The sequence below is a fragment of the Pteronotus mesoamericanus genome, unplaced genomic scaffold (genome assembly GCF_021234165.1).
Source record: "Pteronotus mesoamericanus isolate MK-2021 breed Mesoamerican mustached bat unplaced genomic scaffold, CSHL_Meso_final scaffold_167, whole genome shotgun sequence".
NCBI lineage: Eukaryota > Metazoa > Chordata > Mammalia > Chiroptera > Mormoopidae > Pteronotus > Pteronotus mesoamericanus.
Window position 1 is genome coordinate 23,823,493 of NW_026555308.1, and position 22,863 is coordinate 23,846,355.

General features: G+C 44.3%; 2 protein-coding genes across 2 annotated transcripts in view; one reads left to right on the forward strand and one right to left on the reverse strand.

Moving 5' to 3' along the window:
- Positions 1-13,995, reverse strand: part of STAG3 (STAG3 cohesin complex component) — a 28,956-nt gene extending 14,961 nt beyond the window's left edge. Inside the window, exons 1-9 of the mRNA XM_054589166.1 lie at positions 13,820-13,995; positions 12,694-12,796; positions 12,161-12,277; positions 6,435-6,531; positions 5,667-5,743; positions 5,169-5,373; positions 4,588-4,739; positions 1,073-1,146; positions 146-269 (exon numbers count right to left, since the gene is read on the reverse strand). Coding sequence (XP_054445141.1) covers positions 146-269; positions 1,073-1,146; positions 4,588-4,739; positions 5,169-5,373; positions 5,667-5,743; positions 6,435-6,531; positions 12,161-12,277; positions 12,694-12,796; positions 13,820-13,992 — 1,122 coding nt within the window. The 5' untranslated portion in view covers positions 13,993-13,995. The remainder of the gene's footprint in view (positions 1-145; positions 270-1,072; positions 1,147-4,587; positions 4,740-5,168; positions 5,374-5,666; positions 5,744-6,434; positions 6,532-12,160; positions 12,278-12,693; positions 12,797-13,819) is intronic.
- A 1,536-nt stretch (positions 13,996-15,531) lies between these two features.
- Positions 15,532-21,484, forward strand: GPC2 (glypican 2). The gene is made up of 10 exons (XM_054589311.1): positions 15,532-15,712; positions 16,586-16,744; positions 17,072-17,394; positions 18,311-18,391; positions 19,131-19,293; positions 19,502-19,632; positions 19,875-20,018; positions 20,104-20,243; positions 20,352-20,527; positions 21,252-21,484. Exons 1-10 carry the CDS (start codon positions 15,553-15,555, stop codon positions 21,482-21,484), a joined length of 1,710 nt encoding a protein of 569 aa, XP_054445286.1. The 5' UTR covers positions 15,532-15,552.
- The last annotated feature ends 1,379 nt before the right edge of the window (positions 21,485-22,863 follow it).

The window sequence follows — 22,863 nt, forward strand, 5'->3', positions numbered from 1 at the left end:
CACGTCCCCAGTAGGGGGCTCACAGAGGCAACCACGCATTGATGTTTCTCTCCCTCTCTCTCTCCCTCCCTTCCCCTCTGTCTAAAAATAAATTAATTAAAAAAAATTAGGGGAATAAGGAAAAGGAGATTGACTCAGCTCTTACCTTATCATGTAGAGTCCAGCCAATATATTTTAAATAGCTATCAGTGAGGAAGGAGGCACTGTAGCTTTGCATCCAAGACCCAATCTCCTCGATGCAGATAGCACGAATCTCAGGAAGAACATCCCTAGGCATAGAGAGATAAATTAACCCCTATTACCTTTTCTCTAAATTCACTTTCCATCCTACCTAATGATCTGTCTTGGAAGAATTTATTTTCTTGACTAAACACCATATACCATGCCTTTCACTACCTCTTCCCAATGTAAATACAATAGATAAAAATTAAACATTTTCTTTCGATCAGCTCATAAAATAAACTCATCTACCCTGTCCCCTTTAAAAACTAATTTTTCAAGTTAATTTAACTGTTGGCTAAATAGTATGAGTGTTTTAATTCCATTGTAAGAAAAGATTAAATCAGCTAAAGGGTTCTGAATAGGCAGAGGCAAAAAAATCTAGGTAAGAATGTGATACAAATACAGATGCTCTTTTAAACTAATTCCACCTGTTCTTTAAACAGTATAAAACTTGCCCCCTTTAGCACAGCGAAACAGCATGCTGGGCTTGGACAAGGCTTGCCAAGGTGTACACCGTCAGAAAAACCCTGCCTTTTTTGCTCTCTGCTCTTATCCTCTCAAGTATCTAGCTCCAGGAAAGTGGGAGAGGGAAGGTACTAAACAAAGCTGGAGCAAAAGAATACTCAGCAATGCCCTATCCTCTTATTTGATCTCTCAGAAGAGCTTACAAGATCCTTTGTAGGTGGGGATAAACTAAACTTTATTAATTTTAAACATGTTTGTTTTTGCTCTAGCTGCATTAGTTCTAAGACTAACCAAATAACTGAGAGTTAAGGGGGGGGGCTTGTTACTTCTATAGACTCTATAAGCAAGGACCAGCTGCTTCAATGAGAAGAGCCCATTAACTCACCTGTACCGATGTACAAAGACACCCCTGAAGAGGGCATTCATCATCCCCTCAATCTCCTCTTGATGCTCTTGGAGCTGAAGGACAGGGAGGAACAGGTCAATCTCTCTTGTACCCGAACAGTACAGGCCACAAAAACATAAAAAAGTATGGCTTCCGCCTGCTTCCTATTTAATACAGCACACAGTCTGAACCCTTGGTATCCTATGTTCCCTTTAAACCTAATTCTGGAAGAACCTGTATAGTCAACTAATACCTTAAGGGCTTGTGTTTGGAAAAAATAACATTTCCTCTGCATCTGGTTATTTTGTTTGTATTTTTCTAAATTTTTGAAAATTGCATATTTAAAAGGAAAAGGAGAGGGAGGACAGAAGGAAGAAAAGTAGATCATCTGTACCAAATTCTATAGTAGTTTGGAAAAGGGAGATTGAGAGAAGACTATTGGCTATAGGGATTAGAGAGTTACTGGTTTGAGAATAATTTCAAAGAAAAATGAGGATAGAAGCTATGCAACAAAAAGCATTCAGCTGAATATTAAGAAAGTTAGGAAACACTTTCACACAGAAGAAAAGAAGGAAGGAACAATTCAAGGACCTATAAATATTTATAAGTGGAGAGAAGAAAACAGCAGGGAAGGCTAGATTAAAGACAAAAAGAAGAAGAATAATTGATGAAGCAAGAGCATAGAAAAGTACAAAAGAAAAAGACACACTACTGTACATAATATTTGAGACAGAACTAATAAACAAGGTTTAAAAGCATACTGACAGTCAAAACTGAAAAAAGAGAATGAGGGCAGTAGAAACTTTCCTTTTCTAGTTTCCAAGATGGAGGCTTAGGTAGATACACTGCCTCCTCACACAACCAAAGGAAGGAAAACAACAAATTTAAAATAAAAAAATAACCAGAACTGCCAGAAAATTGAACCGTATGTAAGTCCAACAACCAAGGAGTTAAAAAAGAAACATTCCTCCAGACTGGTAGGAGGGGCGGAGACAGGCAACCGAGGTGGAGAGGACATTTGGCAAGGAGGCAGCTGGAGGACCAGACAGGCAAGGAGGTGGCTGGCAGACCGGGTGGTCCTACATTTGCGTGCGGATAAATTGGGAAGAACAGCTGGGGAGCAGGACAGACCACGTAATCCAAGGTTCCAGTGTGAGAAAAGACTCAAAACCTCTGCAGGTAAAAATTTGTGGGGGTTGCAGCGGCAGGAGAAACTCCCAACCTCCCAGGAGAGTCTGCTGGAGACCCCCCACAGGGTCCTAAAACATATGCAAGCCCATCCACCCGAGAATCAGCACTAGAAGGGCCCAATTTGCTTGTGGGTAGCGAGGGAAGTGACTGAAAGCTGGCCGAGAGCCGAGCGAGCAGCATTTTTCCCTCTTAGACCCTTCCCCCACATACAGCATAACAACACAGGGACCTGGGTTGCCCCCACCCTAGCAAATATCTAAGGCTCTGCCTCTCCCAACATAACAAGCACGCTGAGACAAAGAAATATGGCCTAAATGAAAGAAGAGATCAAAGCTCCAAAAACAGAACTAAGCGATGAACAGATAGCCAACCTATCTGACGCACAGTTCAAAACACTGCTAATCTGGATGCCCATTGAATTGATTGAGTATGGTTGCAAAATGGAAGAAAAAACGAAGGCTATGCAAAGTGAAACAAAGAAAAAAGTACAGGGAACGAACAGTAAAGGGAAGGAAACTGGGACTCAAATCAATAATCTGGAGCAGAAGGAAGAGATAAATATTCAACCAAAACAGAATGTAGAAACAAGAATTCAAAAAAATGAGGAGAGGCTTAGGAATCTCTGGACAACTTTAAATGATCCAATATCTGAATCATAACGGTGCCAGGAGGAGAAGAGGAAGAGCAAGAAACTGAAAACTTACTTGAAAAAATAATGAAGGAGAACCTCCCCAACCGGTGAAGGAAATAGACTTCCAGGAGATCCAGGAAGCTCAGAGAGTCCCAAAGAAATTGGACCCAAAGAAGCACACACGTAGGCACATCACAATTACATTACCCAAGATTAAAGAGGAGGGAATCTTAAAAGCAGCAAGAGAAAAGGAGACAGTTACCTACAAAGGAGTTCCCATAAGACTCTCAGCTGATTTCTCAAAAGAAACCCTGAGGGCAAGAAGTAGCTGGCAAGAAGTTTTCAAAGTCATGAAAAACAAGGACCCACATCCAAGATTCCTCTATCTAGCAAAGCTATCATTTAGAATGGGAGAGCAGATAAAGTGCTTCCCAGATAAGGTAAAGCTAAAGGAGTTCATCATCACCAAGCTCTTGCATTATGAAACGTTAAAGGGGATCATCTAAGAAAAAGAAGAGCAAAAACTATGAAGAGTAAAACAGAAGAGGGGGGAAGAATGGGGGAAAAAGGAACAGGAAATAAGCAGCATAAATAGTAGGTACAAAATAGGCAGGGGAGCTTAAGGATAGTATAGGAAATGAAGAAGCCAAAGAACTTATATATACAACCGATGGACATGAACTAAGAGGGGGTGGGGAATGCTGGGTGGTGGGGTGGTGGAGGGTGGAGAGGAATAAAGAGGAGAAAAAAATGGGACAACTATAATAGCATAATCAATAAAATTTTTAAAATGAAAATAAAAATCTGAATTAAAAAAAGACCAAAAAAGGAGACAGTTTCCTTTTCTAATGATTTTGCAAAGATATCTTTGGTAAGGGCTGGGAAAACAGTTAATTAGTACAGTGAGACATGATGAGTCCTGCCACCTCATGATAGGAAAGTCTCAGATAACGAGGGAGTGTGAGGGGGAAAATCAGTGTCTGTCCCATGAGATAGAGCTGTTTGAAGGTTTAATCAGTGTAAAAGATTTTGTTAGGACTTATGTCCTCCAGTAGTCCTAAATTTTAAGTTTAAAAGGTAATAAAGCAAGTACCTACTATGTGCCAGGCTAGGCAATTTACTCATCATCTCATTTACTCTCCATAAAAAGGCAGAATTGCTCCTTTTTAAAGAAAAAGAAACTGAAACTTGTAAGTGTTACATAAGGCCATGGAGCTAGTAGCTAATTGGAAGAGAATTTAAACTCAGGAGTGACTGAAAGGCCTGTGCCCTTTCCATTCCTTAAAAACTTGGCTCCCCCCAATCAGTGGTCGGCCTTAGCGGTGACCTGTGTGTACCGTATACTTGACAAGGAAGCCAAAACTTGCATGAGATGCAGGCACAACACTTAAACATTTCTGGTAATGAATGTAGACAATGGAAACTTAACAAAAGTGGAATTATAGAGAACTATCAAATTTACAAATTATCAATAGAAATGATGATAATCGAGCCCACATCCCAGAAACAAGATGAGCATGTAATGACCTCTGACAAGATGGGTCTATTAAACTATTGCCAGCCTCCATTATTCATGATCTAAAAGGTTGCTTGGGGACCTGTGCCTTACCAGAGAGAACTGCTTGGGAACTGATAAGGTGGGCTGTAGAAGCAGTGAACGGAAGCTGGGAGAGAGGCAGGGAACACATCTCACCTCTTTCCGTTTCTCCAACAGGCTCTCCAGCCGCTCAGGTGCTCTCTGTCCTGGCCCCTTGTTTCGTTCAGCCTCGTACTGACGCTGATTGTTGTCTTTGTGCAAACTCAGTTGGAGGGCTACTCTTACCAGCGAGGTCATTAGTTTCATGGCTTTGAGTCAGGAAAAACAAGATAAGGAAATCATTACTTAAGTCAGAGGAGAGAGGGTAGGTTCAAAGAAGGAAATAAAGGACAGTAAAAATGAAAAGCTAAAGCAGGGTGACCCTCGAATTGCTCTACAGTGGACTTTTTTCTCCCTAACCCCTTTGGACTTCTTTTAATCCTTAGCATATTTCCAGTGGTGAGCTATAAGAACATGTGAAAGCTGGAAACTGTCACTGTGTTCCATCCACCCTTTTTTACAGTTCCACTAGTGAGAAACTAAATTTGTTTTGGCATTAAAAAAACCCAAAAAACAAAAAACCATGGCCTTGAAATATAGAGCTAAGATGCAGGCAGGAAAGAAGATCCAGGACTGGAAGACAGAGGAGTCTTAACAATCCCCAGGAGAACATTTATAGAGTAAAAATGAGCGCTCACCAGCCAGGGTGCTAGTATGACGAAAGGCACGGACTTGGGAGTCTGACAGGCCAGTGAGGAGGGAGATGAGGTTGTCCATAGGAAAGCCATCATAAAGGAGACTGTACTGACACTGATAAACCAATGTTTTCACAAATTCACAGAAACTTCCCTGGAACTTCTTCCAGGACGGACCTGGAGCTGTCAGGGGATAGTCTCCTGAGTCCTATAGAGAGTTTACAAAAAGAATAGGAAAGTTATTACCAGGTCTATGAAGCCATAGGGGTATTGGATGTCAAAACCCAATAGTATAGTAAATATGTTATCTCTGTTATACCTCACTTCCTGTTATTCTCAACTCTAGAGGTATATTCAGAAAATACCTATGGGTCCCTTTTGTCCCCAAGAGATTAAACTTCTCCTTCTAAAAGCTATCCTATTTCCCAGAATCAGAAAGAAGGGGTAAGGAGTCTTGTGTTTTGAAATAAGAGTGGCGTAATAATCTTGGTCTTCTTCCACCTCATTAAATTGTTCCGTTAGGTGCTGGATGATCTCTGAGTTGGACATCTTCTTGAACATCTCAAGGGTCACAGTGCCTAAGGAATGAAGGAGATGAGGTATTTATAAGGAATTAACAAAACACCATGACTATTTACATATACATCTGAAGATGAGCTAGGGAATATATTGAAAAGAGCTTAAATGGGGAATCAGAAGACCCAAATCTGCTATAACCTAACTGTATATCTGATATAAGGCAAGCACTCTACAAAACCCAAAGGAATCAGTCAGTGGAAAACTACAGGTACAAAAAAATCCAAAAAAACAAAGACAGCAATAAAACTACACCAATCTTAGATTCTTATAATACAACCTGCCTAAGACTACCTTGCCCCAATAAATTAGTTCATGGACTCTGGGGGGGCCTATTTTTTCAGGAAAGAAATATGCAATAAAGTGGCTGAGGAATAAGGAATAAGAAAATAAAATATTATCTCCTCTAAAGAAAGGAAGACTAAAAGGTGTCTGATGGTCCATTTTTAATTTGTAACTAATATCAGTATGATTAATTGCTTTTCCACACGAGTCTTATCTCCAAACCAACATAGTTCCCTACTGGATCCCTACTTGCCCGTTAACAAGGTAGTTAAATAAGTGAAACTTTTCTTATGCTGTATCTTCTCCCTTCATTTAGGAACTGCCCAACACTACTTGTCTAAATGGAAGAAAGTTTAATAACATAGGAGCAGAAGACTGGAGGCCAAAAAGGGGTAGGAATTTCCTCACCTTTACATCCACAAGAGCGAATGAAAAAGTTAATGAGCTCTAGGAATGCTGCATCCTGGTTTTGCTTGTAGTTCTCCAGCCACTCATCCACCAAAGACTAGGAAAAGAATGTGGATGATTTATATTTCTGACAATACAACAGTCTAGAAATCCTGTATGATCTTCCCCAATTGAAGCATCTAAACTTCTGATTAAATTTTTAAAAACATTTCTTAAAATTTATTGCTGAACTGGAATGAAAGGTAAAATTCTATATAGTCTAAAAATGAAGTGAAGGCAATGACCCCTGGAGATAAGCCAACTGACTTTTGCCCTGAGGGTTTCTAGTAAACCTTGGGGATCCTGACTTTCTGTCCAGATGGCTGCATGGACGTCAGAGCATAGGAAATGGAGCCTAATAATTATCTGAAATGAGGCTCTTGCATAGAGCTGGGTCCTGTAAAGAGTCACATCCTCATGAAAGCAGTATGAGATTAATATTGCTTCAGAAGAAGACAACAGGAAAACTATCTTGCTATGATCTTAGTATGAGGTGGAGAAAAAGAATTCTCCTTTGAGAATTCATAATCATAAGCTGGTTCAAAAGTCTAGATATGCAGTCCAGATTCACACTATATGATCAGAATAATTGCAATTGGAGAATTTAATTAAAAGTGATTCTGTAGTGTCCCCAGTCAACTACCAGAAGCAAATGCAGATTCCTCTCTTAAAACCCAACTTCAACCCAGGCCCCAAAGAATTCCAACATGCAGAGCTCCCTAGTAAAGAAACAAGGCACTGAAAGTAAGAATCAGCAAGAAAAACAGAGAGCAGAATTATATTCACAGACTTTAGACACTGAAGTTATCACAGATTATAAAATTATTATGATTAAAGAAATGAAAGAGAACCCTGAAAGTAGAAGCAAAGAACAATTAATTTTGAAAGGGCCAATTAAAATTTGTTGTGATGGAAAAGGGAATAAATAAAATTTAAAACTTCAGTGAATGAATTAAAAGCAGATTGGACACAGAAGATGAGTAAACAGGAAGATTAAGTGAAAGAAATTATCCAAAATGCAGCCCAGAGAGTAGGAGAAATAATGAAAAGAGCTATTTAGAGACATGGAGAATACAGCGAGAAGTTCTAATGATATCTAATTGACTTCTAGAAGATAATATTTGAAAAAGAGGCAATATCTGAAAAGAGCTTTATGTAATTGTTGAAAGGCACCAATCCTCAGAGCCTGAACACTAACAGATCTCAAGCATGACAAACCATTCTTTAAAATATCATAACACAGAAGCAAAAAATGTCTTGAAACAGTCACAACAAAAAGGAATCACTTACAAAGAACTGGCATTTAACACTTACAAACAAAAACATTTACAAATTAGATCTGCACAAATACATTAGCCCCTAGCCATATCTGGCTATTAAAGTTAAATCAAATAAAAAATAAAAATCCAGTTCCTAACTCACACTAGCCACATATCAAGTGCTCAAAGGCCACATGTGGCTAATGGATACTATACTTGACAATGGTGACACAGAAAATTTCCATCCTTACAAATTGTTGTATTAGACAGTACTAACTTAGACTGATAGCTGACTTTCAGCAGCAATAAGGGAAGTTAGGAGGCAGTAGAATAATATTTTTAATCTGCTGAGAGGAAAAAAAGGTCCTCTTAGAATTCTATACACAGCAAACAATCTTTCAATAAAAAAGGTAAAGAGCTCTGACAAGGTGGCTCAGTTGGTTGGAGTGTTGTCCCATATACCAAAAGGTTTGCAGGTTCCATCCCTGGTCACAGCACATACCTAGGTCATGGGTTCAATCCCCAGTTGGGGCACATATGGGAGGCAACTGATTGCTGTTTGTCTCTCACATCAATGTTCCTCTCTCTCCCTTCCAAGTCAATAAAAATCTCCTCAGGAGAAGATTGAAAAAAGAACAAAGGTCTAGACATTTTATACAAGTAAAAAATAAGTTTGTTAATAAACTCATATCAAAAGGAAATTTTAAAAGATAAACATTGGACAGCAAGAGAATGATTCTTTACAGAAGATGTGAGAAGGAACAATGAACAAAGAAAATGATAAAAATGTAGGTAAATATAAACAAACATTGTATAAAATAGCAATGTCTAATTTTGTGGGAGAGGAGGAATGGACACAACTGCAACACTGTACACCAGCATGTAAACTGGAAGGGACAATGGAATTAAAATATGCTTACCTCCTTCTGTAGAAGACAGAAATCCAATAGCAAGCAAGGAAAGGGGAAAAGTAGATAGGAAAGGCAAGATAAAGTGAAAGTATATAAAATGATAGAAATAAATTCTAATATATCAGTACGGACAATAAATATAAACGAATTAAACTCTCTCGTTAAAGAAAGATTGGACTTCCAGTCGAGATGGAGACATAGGTAGACAGTCTTTACCTCCTCACACAACCACAGAGAGAATTATAACTAGAACTCAAAACAATTAACACCCAGAACTGTCAGAAAAGCAAGTTGTATGGAAGTCTGACAACCAAGGATTTGAAGAAGCCACATTCATCCAGATGAGCAAGAGGGGCAGAATTGCAGAGATGGGTGGAGAGGTGCAGAGACATGCTGTGGCATGGAGAGACAGTGGCAGTGGCAGAATGGACAGTCCCACATTCACGTATGGTGAATAAAAATCAGGAGGGATACCTTGGGAGCCAGCAATCCTAGCCCCAGGCCAGACTGCACAGCCCAGGATTCCAGTGCTGGGAAGAAAAATTCCATAACTTCCAGCTGTAAAAGCCAGTGGGAGTTGGGGCAGCAGAAGGAACTGCCAGATCCTGGGGAGACTGTTTAAAGGGCCCACCACATGGACTTAGAATGTATGCAAACCCACCCACTCTGTGATTCAGTACCGGAGCAACAGCTGGAAGGGTGCCAGTCACATACAGGAACTGGGTGAGGTGACTGGAAATGGGCAAACCTCCAGAAGCCAGGCAGTGGCACTGTCCCCTCTCCGAACCCTCCCCACAAAGAGCCACAAAGAAGTAAGTGGGTTACCCTGCCCTGGTGCTTACCTAAGGCTCCGTCCCACACAATTTACAGCTGTCTTTTCTATAATAGGCTACACTGAGACATAGAATCTAAGCATCTCTACCTAATACACAGAAACAAACACAGGGAAGCTACTAAATTGAGGAGACAAAGAAATCAGGCCCAAATGAAAGAACAGAATAAAACCCCCAAAAAACAGCTAAATGAAATGGAGACAACCAACCCAGATGCAGAGTTCAAAACACTGGTGATCAGGATGCTCAAAGAATTCATTAGGGCAACAATATAAAGAAAGAAATGAAGATTACACTAAGTGAAATAATGAAAAATCTATAGGGAATCTTCAGTGGAAGGTAGGATGCTGGGATTCAAGTCAACTATTTGGAACATAAGGAAGAAATAAGTATTCAACCAGAAAAGCAAGAAGAAAACGGAATTTAAAAAAATGAGGATAGTATAAGGACCTTTTGGGACATCTCCAAAAGCGCCAACATCAGAATCATAGGGATGCCAGAAGGAGAAGAGAAAGAGCAAGAAATTGAATACTTATTAAAAAAAAAATAATGAAAAGAAACTTCCTTAATTTGGTGAAGGAAATAGACATACAAGTCCATGAAGCACAGTCTCACACAAGTTGAACCCAAGAGGACGACACCAAGACATATCATAATTAAAATGCCAAAGGTTAAAGATAAAGAGAACATCTTAAGAGCAGCAAGGGAAAAACAGACAGTTACCTACAAAGGAGTTCCCACAAGACTGTCAGCTAATTTCTCTAAAGAACTTTGCAGGCAAGAACAAACTGGCAAGAAGTATTCAAGGTGATGAAAAGCAAAGACCTACATCCAAGATTACTCTATCCAGCAAAGCTGTCATTTAGAATGGAGGACAAAGTGCTTCCCAGACAAGGTAAAGCTAAAAGAGTTCACCATCACCAAGTCATTATTACATGAAATGTTAAAGGAATTTATTTAAGAGAAAGAAGATCACAACTGTGAACATTAAAATGGCAACAAATTCGTAACTATCAACAACTTACTCTAAAAAAACAAACTAAGCAAACAACCAAAACAGACACAGTCATAGATATGGAAATCATTTGGAGGGCTATCAGCTAGCTATAAGAGGGAAGGAGGAGAGTGGGGGAAAAGGAGAGATATTAAGAAGCGTAACTGGTAGGTATAAAATAGACAGTGGGGTGTTAAGAATAGTATGGGAAACAGAGAAGCCAAAGAACTTATATGCATGACCCATGGACATTAACTAAGAGGGAGCAGATTGCTGGAGAGAAGGGAAGCACCGGGCAGAGGGGGTCAAAGGGGAAAACTGGGATAACTGTAATAGCGTAATCAATAAAATATATTTTATAAATAAGTAAATAACAATATAAAGGAGAGATTGGAAGAATGAATTAAATAACATAATCCAGATATATGCTGTATGCAGCAGATTCCAAACATACCTAGAAAGTAAAGGGTAGAAAAAGATACTAGGCAAATACTAATAAAAAATAAAGCTAGTGTAAATATGTTAATATAAAACAAAACAATTTTTGTCTTAACATACAAAGGAATGTCAGTATGTAACAACAAAAGGTTTGATTTATCAGGAAATAAAGCCTAAAAATACTAAAGGCAAAGATGAGTATGCATACAAAAAGAGTAACTGAAAAATCACCTTTTTAACGTACCTCTCTGTAACTGATATATTAAACAGACAAAAAAGAAATCCAAAATCTTCTAAGCCAGTAGAAATATCAAAGCAGTATCACATCTAAATCTTTCATCTCACATAAGAGAACACTGGACTCTACAACTGAAGCACACACATCTTCATGTACATGTAAAATAGTTTCAAGAAAGGACTAAATGCTAAGTCATAAAGCTAATTTCGTAGTTTCAAAGACCACATTTTCTGACTACAATGCAATAGTGTTAGAAATCATGACAAAACTATAAATAGAAGAACTCAGTATGTTTGAAAATTTTAAACTTCTAAAAACTACAAAAACCTACACTACACATCAGTATGGATGAATCTCAAACAATTGAAATAAGTCACAGAAGACTATATAGATGATTCATTTACTTAAATTAAGGGACACATTCATTGGTGATAAAACTACAATGAAAAGACAAGAAAATGATTAACAGAAAATGCACTCTAGTGGTTGTCTTTGGGTGGGGAAGGGGATTGTGGGGGTAGGGTACAAAGAAGATATGCGAGGGCCTCTATAGCACTACTAATATTTCATTCCTTGAGTTGGGGCTGGAGATAGAGGTGATCATTTAGACTTTTTGTAAACTACATAAAATCCTTATTACTTTTAGATGATAACAGAATTATGGTAATTATATAAGAAAGAAATGTGGGGAGGGAAAAAGAAATTAGGTGTATTTGTCAGAGTGGAACTAAAAAATGACAAGGGTGAACAAGTTGACACCCATAACCGAGCTTTGTCTCTAGGTTATCCAATGCCTTCTTGCTCTGTGATACTGTTAGGAAAGGAACACTCTTCTCTCATCCAAGATCTCCCTTTGTATCATTCCAAGGGTTCACTTCATGGTCTCATCTGACTTTCCTGATATAGCTTATCTTCATTGAAATGTCCACATTAAATTAAGTTTGTAGACACTTGCCCTTATCTTTCCACTCTACAAAGGATGAGATGGTATCAAGAAATGAGACACTGTTTTACCTGCATGTCACTTTTGGCAGCTTTCACAGCATCAAAGAGATCACTGGCTGGTGGCTCTGACTCTTTCTGCCTGTGACCACGTACCATTTGAGGCCCCTTCTTAGGATGTTTTGCCACCTAGTAAGTATAAGAGATTAGAAATATTGTTAAAAAGTTAAAGTCATTATCACATAGGTAAGCTTAAGCTGCCAATTATACAGCAGTTTGAGTTATGGTGTCAGATCTAAAATAACTGATTTTCATATTGTGGACTTTATTTTTTTTTCCTTTTAAAAAGTCCCTTAGCCCCATAAAGAATGATTTATTTATTTAAATTAAGGAACATATTTATTGTGATAAAACTATAATGAAATGTTCCTCTGACTCCTAATACCCTCCTCTTTTACTCTTTTCTCTTCAAAATTTACCTTCTTCCTCTCAACACTCTTTAAGTCTTGTTCTTTTCATCAAACATATCTCCTGAGCCTCTTCTAGGTTTTCTTTTGCCGTTTCCCAGACCAGATTTGAAAACAAAACAAAACTAACTGACTCACTGGGGTTGTTTTCAGTGGTCGTTTTGCTGCTCTCTTCTTCATATTGCGTTTCAAGCTGTCTTCAAAGTCACTGCCTTCATCAGCTGACAAAGAATCACTATCCCTATGAGGGAGTGTGGTTCGCCTTAGATACAACACCCCAGTTCCTCCACAGAAAAGGGTAAATAAATTATAATTTCTTTTTAATCTCTAACTTCACCCCCCCCATGAAATATTTATTCATATTTTAAGAAGAAATGAGGTTACAGTTACCCAGAAGTAGGGACGCCTTAAAGAAAAACTCGCTTGAATAAAGCAATGGAGATGAAGAATGAGGAACTAAGGTAAGTGAAGAACAACCCTTTACTAATAGTTTCTCTGAATAAGAAAATCAAATGATATTTACTTAGGCAGGCAGAGGGATCACTGCTGTGCGAAGAAAAATCAGTACTGCTTGGGGAATCATGTATTACTCATATATAAATAAATAGGAGAGCGATACAGGCCTGGAGTTAAATTCCACCCCTTGAAACAAATTCACATGTCTTATTGATTAGAGTTAAGTTTATAATATAGATATAATCTGGTCCTCAATAGTAGTACTGAGAGAAACAGAAATGATTCAGAAGAAGCCAACTGAAATAACTAGGGGATAAGTCAGATCTTGTATAAGATTCTATTTTTTTCCTGGAAAGATTAAAAGAACAAATTATTATAACCTTCACCCCCAAAAAGCTCAAAAATGGTAATAAGGATAGACAAACCTGTATATAAAATTCCCAAATAAAAGCACTACAGGACACAAAGTATATACTATATGTCAGGCAACAAAGAACTCTTTACTTCCCCTTCCCCTCTCTCCCTGCCCCCACTAGAGGTTGTACATGCTGAACACAAAAATGTATTCAAGAAAGGTTTTGACAAGTTGGATGATGATTTAGAACAGAATGTATTATTCTTGACTGACAGCAAATATAAACAGACACCAGAACTGGAGGGGTGTCACTGTTGTTCACCAGAAGAGCATCTTTTACGTTTCCATGTAGTCATACCGATTTTGCTACTAAAGCAGTAAGAAGAGCGGAAAGCTTACGACCATGGAGGAAAAAAGCCAGGCAAGGTAACATTTCTTGCCAACTCCACTCACCCCTCTGAAGTCCGGTCCGAGTCCCTGTCATCACAGGGCACATTGACATACAAACTGGAAGATGCAGACAAGCTCTTTTGTCCACCTCCCATTGCTTGTTGCAGTGGGGAGGACACACTGCTTGGGGAGGAGGAGCTATGGAGCCAGGAAGAGGAGGATCGAAGGGTCGGCATGGTGGTCCAGCTAGGGGAAGAAAGAGAGGCAAGGGCTCCTATCTCACCACTTCTCCCTCCCCAGCTCCAACCACCCCCTTGCTTTCCAAGGGAACTGCTCTGGAACTTGGATGGGGAAGGGGGGGGGGGGGAGCAAAAAACAAACAAACAAAAAAACAACCCACAAAGAGTCTTGCCCTAAGGCTCAGGGGATTAAAGACACCACCGCCCCAGCCAGACACAGACCAGGGATTTGGAGCTTCTCTCCAAGGGCAGAGCAAAGCACACACACCAGAGCAGCTGAAAGCAGATCCCTCTCCAGATTCAGAAGCCTAATTGGCACAAGTGAACCAGATCACACATTACAAACAAAAAATAAAACAGTACCCAGACTTTCATTTCTAGTACGGAATGGGACATTTTTAACAATTTGGGGTACAGGCACCATTAGAATAGGGCCAGAAATGCTTAAGGAGTAAGAGAGAACACGCGTTCTCTTTTCTAGATGATGGTACCTCTGACTCCTAGGATAAGTTTCTGTGAGCTAAGGAGCCTTCTAACTGTTCATGAAAGTAACTGTCAGTCCCTTGGGTTCTAAAGATGGAGAAGGCCACTGAGGCATGGAGGAAAATCCCTCTCTGAGGGCCGCGAAAGCTGGAGGTGAAGGAATGGGGGCGTATTCTTGGGTCAAAGAGGAGCCTCACTGTCTTGAGTCCGTAACCGCAATCTCTGTGGCTGAGCAGAGTTGAGGAAAAGTCACCACCTGGGGTCCCTCCGGTCTCTGTAGTCACCCCACCTGCAACACAGGCGCCCACTGCTGCCTTTCCGGTGGCAGAAGAATCCAGAAAAACGCGGGAAGGCGCAAAGCACGTTGTGCGCAGGCGCGAGCCCAACGGCTCGTTGCAGGGCTGGTAATTATCGCGAGGTTTGAACGTGTGCGAGCTCGTGCTCACCACGTTTCAGTCACGCCGCTCTGGCAGCCTCGTGCGGCCGCCTGCTCTACCGCATGCCGCCCCATCACGTGGGCTCAAGCGCGCCGGCTGCCTACCTCAGGCGTGCTCCGCTCCAGCCCCGCCTTTCTGCTCTAATATTCCCCTTCCCCCCACCCTATTGGCAGGGCTTTGCACTAGACCAGCAGTAGCCCCTTCAGTCTGGTTTATCAACTGCCATAGGCTGGGTTCTACCCTGGCCCCGCCTTTCGAACGGGTCGCCACGCCCCTTAAAAAGACCACGCCCCTCTTCCCCCCACTAACCTCCTTAGTTCAGCCTAATTACGCCCCTCTGCCGAGCTTCCCCACTACATTGGCTTAATTTCTCTCTTGATCCCGCCCCTGAGGCCGGCTCCGTACCATCATTGGCAAGGCCCCAGCTTTGGGCTCCTCCCGCTGTCCGACTCCTCTCTCCCATTGTCTCAGCCGAGGCTGCCTGGTCCAGCTATCGTGCACGGTGTTCATATTTCTGAGGTCGCGCTCTTTCTCTGTCCGGCGGGGCGGTCCTGCAACGGAGAACCAGCTTCCCGAGTACAGGCAGCTCTTCTTTCCTCATTAGGACCCACTTTGCTGTTCCAGGGTCGCAGCAACAATGCCCGCGCTGCGAACTCTTCTGCTTCTGCTGCTACCTCTGTGTCCCGGTCCTGGACCCGGGAGCGAGGCAAAGGTCGCTCGGAGTTGCACTGAGACCCGGCAAATTCTGGGGTCCCGGGGATATAGCTTAAGCCTACTCCCTCCCGCCCTGATCTCAGGTGAGGATAAAAAGGAAGACTAGAGAATTGGGGGAGAGAGAGGAGGGTGCGGGGGCGGGTCCTCCCCATCTGACAATAACTCTTTCCTTTCAGAGTGACCATTACAATATTTTCATCCCATAACAATAACGTCTCTCCTCCCAAACTTCCTTATTGGGATCACAATAACCCTCCTGTTCACATAATAGTTCTCTTGCTCCACCCCATCCCACCCCAGGAATCCCTTTCTAGTAAGGAGCGTCCACCTCTCCCTTCCTTTTTTATTTATTTATTTATTTATTTATTTTTTGGTTAAGATTTATATATTTATTTACTTTTAGAGAAAGAGGAAGGGAGAAAGAGGGAGAGAAACATCAATGTGTGGTTGCATATTGCGTGCCCCACCACCGGGGACCTGGCCTACAACCTGGGCATGTGCCCTAGACTGGGAATTGAACCAGCGACCCTTTGGTTCGCAGACCAGCACTCAGTCCACTAAGCCACACCAGCCAGAGTCTGTTCCTTTCTTTATTTCTCAATTTGTTCCCCTCACTATTTCTAAGAGCACTTCTATGATAATACTTTCTTGCTTACCAAGTAACCCCACTCTTCCCATAGAAGCTGTCCCAAAGTCCTTAGAGACCTGGGGTGTGTGATGTTGGGGAAGGTCCCCTGAGGACCCTCTGATCACTAATTTGGCCCATCACTATTTGATCCCATAGCCAATGGCAGTGGACTTGGGATGGGTGAGGGGACAAAGTGGGGTTACAGTCAGGTAGGAATATGTATACAGACAATAAAAAAGAAACCAGAAGGGATGGCCCTCAGAGATTGGCAAAAAAAAGGAAGGAATTTTACCACATCACTGCCCACCATTCCTTGTTCTCTGTCCAGGTGAGCACCTCCAGGTCTGCCCCCAAGAATACACCTGCTGTTCCAGTGAGATAGAGGAGAGGCTGACCTGGGACACTGAGGCTACCTTCCGAGGCCTGGTGGAGGAGAGTGGCTCCTTCCTGGTTCACACATTGGCTACCCGGCATAGAACATTTGATGGTGAGGACTTGGGGTCCCCAAACCTGGCTGCACACCCCCCTCTCTGTGCTCATGAGCCCAGTAAGCATCCTATCCTCATTTCCTACTCCATTCCGAAGGCACCCCAGCCCAGGCTTAGCCCCCCACCCCCACCCTATCCCCACCCCAGGCTCTCTCCAGGATCCTGCCTCACCCCATTCCCAATCTGCTGAGAGTTGGTCAGTTTCTAACTCACTTGTCTTTTCTCTTCTCTCCCCATTCCCATCTCTTCTTGCCTCTGCCCTTTCACTTTTCCATCCTTCTCTGGCCTCACCTCACCTCACACCCGTTTATTTGCATTTACCACAGAGGTTTTTCGGGAGATGCTCTCGACAGCTGAGCACTCCCTGGCCCTGCTCTTCCACCGCTCCTATGGCCGCCTGTATTCCCAGCATACCCCCTTATTCAGTGGCCTGTTCTCTAGGCTGCGGGACTACTATGAGAAGTCTGGTGAGGGGTTAGATGATGCCTTGGTGGATTTCTGGGCGCAGGTTCTGGAGAAAATGTTCCCCCTGCTGCACCCACAGTATATCTTCTCCCCTGAATACCTGTTCTGCCTCACGCGCCTTGCTTCCTCTGCTGATGACTCTCTGAAGCCTTTCGGGGACTCACCCCGTCGCCTCCGCCTACAGGTGAGGGGTTTCAAGGCCCGAGTTCCCATCCCCTCTGACCTAGCGACCTCTAAACTGTGCATTCATCTCCAATTGAATGACCCCCCCTTCATGCCCCAGTCACCCCTTAACTTATAATACCCACATCCTGCATGTCAGCCATCTCTGAACCGGTGATGCCTATATTCAGCCCCAGTCATTCCTGCCTGACCCCGTGTTCCTTGGTCTCCTTTAATTGGATGTCCCCACTTTCATCCTGTGCAGTAGTTTCACATACATCCCTCACCCACTCACCTATTCTTGGCCCCCAGTCACCTTTCTGCCAACTCTTCCCTCATCCTAATATCTTGACTTCCTCTGGTTCAACTAAATGTGAATTAGGTACTTAATATTTGAGAAGAATTTTCTTTTTTTGCTTTATCTTTATTCTTTTTCCATTACGATTTAGTCCCCTTATACCCTTGTCCTCCCAGCAATCACCACACAGAAGGATTTTCATTTTATAGTATCTCATTTAATTGGTATCATAACTCTGGGAGGTAGATGGTAGTATCCCTATTTTGCAGGTGAGAAGAGTGAGCCTCCCAGAAGTCAGTGTCTCACAGCCAGTAAATAGTAGAGTTCTTTCTCCTACCCAGGTCTTCTGGCTGTAAGTTCAGTGTTAGCTCCGGTGCACACAGTCCCTCTATCTCCAAGCCCTGTAAAACACCGGCCCTTCATCTCTTCTGAAGCCCAGCTCCCCTTGATCCTTCTAGACTATAATTCCTTTGAATCTCTTGTACCTGCCTCCCTATACCACTTAACACTCCTAACCGTCCCTTGATAACTCCATAGACCTACCCTACCACTGCTCATCCCTTCAGTGTAGTTTCTGGGCCCCAGTCTTGACTGACATACACATCCTATGGTTTTTCTCACCTTCTTTTTCCTCTTCCAGATATCCCGGGCCATGGTGGCTGCTCGGGCCTTTATCCAGGGCCTGGAGACTGGAAGAGATGTGGTCAGTGAAGCACTTAAGGTTAGAGGAGGCCTGAGTGTGGGAAAGACTCAGAGAGGGAGAGGGAGAATAGGAGAGGCCTCATAAGGAAGAGTCAAATGCCAACCAGCGGGAGCAATCTGGAGCCTTCTCATATCAGCCTCAGGGCCCTGGCATTCCTGGAAGAATCAGAAAGTAGGGGTGCCAGAGTGATGTCTTCCTTGTGTTATGATTCATGACCTCTCACTTCTGCTGCCCCCTGACAATTCATATCCCTGCCAGCCTCTAGGGGCCTGCTCATTTCCATAACATTTTGAGGGGGAAGTGCTGGTCCCCCTGGTTTGCTCCCGACCCCTCAGTGGCTCCCCCTTTCCTGCTCCTGAAGGCCAGATTCCTGGCCTGGCTTTCAATGCCCCCTTTCTACTCCCCATTCTCTCCCCGACCTCCCAGCCTTACCTCCTGCATCCTCAGTTTCATCCTTTCCCTGCCACTAGCGGCTCACTCTTGTTCTTAAACCTTTCCTCAGACCCCACTGTTCCATCCCTCCCAAGAAACAATATCTGCAATTTGGCTTCTAGAAACTTCCCACCACAGTCTTTTGGAGGTTTCATCTGCTGCTACATGCTGTCACCAACCCTAGCTGTTCATATCAGTTCTTCACATAGGGCCTGGGAAGGGAGGGTGGGGTATTTGATTTCTCTGTGTGCCTGACACCAAGCTTGGCTGAGGGCAGCCTCAGCTCAGTGTTTGTGGAAGACACAGCCCAGCTCTCTGCCCCCAGGTGCCCATGTCCGAAGGCTGCAGGAAGGCTGTGATGCGTCTGACTGGCTGCCCCTTTTGTCGGGGGGTTCCCCTGCTGCCTCCTTGCCGAGGTTTCTGCCTCAACGTGGCCCATGGCTGTCTCAGCAGCCAAGGACTGGACCCTGACTGGGGGGCCTATCTGGGTGAGGACTCAGGAAAGCCAGGAAAGACTCTCTGTAGAGATGAGTCAGATGGACTGGGAGGGGGAGCATGGAAGGGAGCTCTTACTCGAGTCTCCCCGATCTAACACCTTGCTGCCCAGGTTAGGATTTGTGGGAACTTCCTAGTTTAGTGAGTGTCTCCCTGGCTATCCCCTCATTTCACCCTTTGTCTTTCTCCCCCTCTTTCAAGATGGTCTCCTGTTACTGGCTGAGAAGATCCAGGGTCCCTTTTCCTTTGAGCTGGCAGCCCAGGCCATTGGGGTGAAGATCTCAGAAGGTTTGATGTACCTGCAGGAAAACAGTGTGGGGGTGTCTGCCCAGGTACAGGAGCTTTGAGGAGTGTGGGAGTGTCAGCCTGGGGGTCGGGGGAGACAGTCTGGGGGTGTCTGCACTAGCACAGGAGAGAGAAGGGTGGAGGCAAGGGCCTGGGGTTGGGAGACAATGTGGGGTATCCGGGAGGCATTGTAAAGTATGTGCCTCCTGGGAATGTCAGGGGAGATTTAGGTGTTGGAATGGGGATACAGTGTGAGTTTTACTATATGGGGGGTATCTCTGTGCCACAGGTGTTTCAGGAATGCGGGGTCCCCCCAAAGGCAATGACCCGTGCCCGCCGAGCCCCAGCACCAGTAGAAGAGGCGGGCCGATTCTGGACAGCAGGGGCAGAGGAGGAGCGGCCCACAACAGCAGCGGGCATGTTGCCCCGGATGGTGAGTTGGGGACAGGCCGCATGGGGGTGTTGGGCGGGTGAGTGGGCACGCGCTGCAGCTCCACCTGCTCTCTCTGCACGCCCAGGTGTGGGAGCTCCGTGAGAGGCTGGGCCGGGTCCGGGGCTTCTGGGCCGGGCTCCCCATGACAGTGTGTGGGGACCCCCGTATGGCCGTGGACATCGCACAGGAGGCGGCTCCCTGCTGGACCGGAACCGGGCGGGGCCGGTGAGAGCTGGGTAGATGGGCAACTTGGTGGGCGGGTGAGGCCCAAATCTGGGGATGGGGCCAATTGGCAGGTCTGGCCACGAGCCTTCAGGGCTGCTTTGCTTGCAGGTACTTGTTGCCGGTGGTCGGAGCCTCCCCGACAGAGCAGCTCAACAATCCAGAGCTGCATGTGGAAACTTCAAACCCCGACCTTCAGACTCGGATGCGGCGGCTGCAGCTCCGGTCAGCCACAATCCGGATGAGGGCAGCCGCCCTGGGACGTGACCTGGAACTGGAAGACTGGGGTGAGACCCCCCGGGTGCCCTGAGGGCCTCCCTCCTCTGGCTCCTTGGGATTGGACCCTGGTCCTGCCTTCTGCTTTCTGAGTGCCTCCCTTCTTATCTCAGTTTTCATTCATTCTCTCATTCATTTTATAATCTTGTATTGAATTCTTACCTCAAAAGTTAGGGGTACAAGAAGAATATGAGAGAAGATCTCTAATCGTGAGTTCATGTTCTAGGCAGGGAGACTCCAGAACATTCTTACAGAGCATTGGGCAAAGGACTGTGGGAGATTGAGGGGGGCAGCCTAGGGGAGGTGGGGGAGTGCGGTGGGGGCGCCATTGGCCTGGCTTCCCAAAGTAGAGTCTGCCAGAGGCAAGAAAGGACATCAATTGTCTTTCTCTCTCTCACTGTCTGTCTCTATATCTCTTTGTCCTCCCTCCCTCCCTTTTCCTTTATGCTCTCTGCTTCTGCGTACTTATTTTCTCTATCTTTTTCTGTTTATCTACACTCTCCACCTGTCTGTCTCTCTTTTCTGTCTCCTGTTGCCTTCCCTCATTCCCATGTCTATCTGACCTCTCTCTCCCCTTGCCTTCCCGTCACTGTCTTTCTCCCTCTTCTCATCTATCTACCTATGTCTTTCCTGCCACTCTTTCTAATTCTTTTTTTATTTTGAGTTTTCTTTCTCCTTGTGCCTCTTTCCCTTTTACCCATCCCTGTCTGTCTCTGAGCCTCTCCCTCCCTGCAGATGAGGATGCCAGCGGCTCTGGAGAAGGACAGCACTATGCAGATGACTGGATGGCCGGGGCAGCAGCTGTGGGTCCCCCAGCACGGCCTCCTCGCCCTCCTGGCCGCAAAGGAGGTTTCATCATCCGCCAAAACCAGGGCAGGAGCAGGACTGGGGGGACATCTGTTGGTTTTCACACCCAGCCTATCCTCACTCTGTTCCTCTCAGCCCTGGCCCTGCTTGGACCTCAATAACAGGGGAAGGTGCCCTGGCATCAGAAGGGTTCATGGCCCTTCCCCTCCTCCCCCCTCAGCTGGGTCTGAGGAGGAATTGAAAGGGGCTGCGGCGGGGTAGAGAAGGTACTTTTTGGGTGAATGGCTAGGGCCCCAAATCCAGGAGATTCCCATTGGAGTTGGGTGGATAGGTGTTAACAGTATTTTTTCATTTGGTGTCGGGGTGGGGAAGCTGGGGGTATTTATTTAGGAAGGACTTGTAGTCTCTCCGGCCACACCTTTAAGGTTGGGCTCTGGTGGTCAGCCCCAAGGAGGAGAAAGGGAAGATTTTTAGACTGACATTTGGCAGGGGTGGGGTTGTCGGATGGTAAGGCTTGAAGAAAGTTGGAAGTGGGGAGTAGTGGGGACACCTCGTCTCAGAAATTAACAAAGCTGGGTGCTGACAAAGTGCAGTGCAGGGAACTTGGTTGGGTATGTGAATAGGATGTCAGGATCTATGGGCCTTGGTTCTATGAGTTTTTCCAGTATCAATTTCACCTAAAACACACACAAAAAGGATGCAACTCATGATCTCTGCCATCTACATCCTTCACAAGCTTTGCATCTCACAAATAAACAATGAATTTATTGGACCCTGAGTGTGACTTTCTGTGATTTCAGCAGCTCTCTCTGAGCCCTGGCTCCTTGCAGAGGCCCCAGAGCCTCTGCAATGGCTCATTTGTAATGGCTTCTCACCTCCCTTGGATCCTGTCCCCTGATCCTGAGTTTGGGCAAGTTGTTCACCTTCTGGATGTGAGAATCCTCATCTGTAAAATGGGGAGAAATGTGTGTGAGGAAGCACCTTGTCAGTGCCAAAATTCGTTTTGAACAGGGGGCATCATGAATACCACCACACTACTGCCCCTGCCTTCAGGGCAGGTCCTGTTCTCTGCAGGCCAGCCTCTGGCTACCTTGTCGCAAGTTCTTGACAATGTCTGCTTTCAACTCTTGTCTGTTACTTTCTCCTTTCTTTCTGTCTCCTGAATGAGTCTTTTGTTCTGCAGACAGCAGAAAAAGAAAAGGTATAAATGATTCCTAAGTGTGAAAGGAGGGTAGAAATTGCGTATTCTAAGGGTGAGCTGGGTGCCCTAACAAGGGAAAGATGCAGGGAGGGAGAGGCCCGGACTCGATCAAAGCTGAAGCGGCAGCAGGGACTGGCCAGACAAAGGGAGGGAGAGGGGAGGAGCCTGGGCACTGAGAAAGTTTATGGGGAAAGTTTAGCAGAGTGAGGAGCGGGGCGGTGGCTGGGAAGGGCCAAACCCTGACTTCACTGCTGCTCCTCAGGTGGCTTGGTGAGTGGGCAAGTGACATTAAGGCTGCTGCCAGTGGAGGGACTCGAGAATTTATGGGAGGAGTCTTTG

Bases quoted from the DNA above. Each gene is read 5' to 3' on its own strand.
- GPC2 (XM_054589311.1), top strand. From the start codon at position 15,553: ATGCCCGCGCTGCGAACTCTTCTGCTTCTGCTGCTACCTCTGTGTCCC. The intron at 17,395-18,310 runs GTGAGGGGTTTC...TTCCTCTTCCAG, and splicing joins CCCGTCGCCTCCGCCTACAG to ATATCCCGGGCCATGGTGGC. The intron at 20,019-20,103 runs GTGAGTTGGGGA...CTGCACGCCCAG, and splicing joins CGGGCATGTTGCCCCGGATG to GTGTGGGAGCTCCGTGAGAG.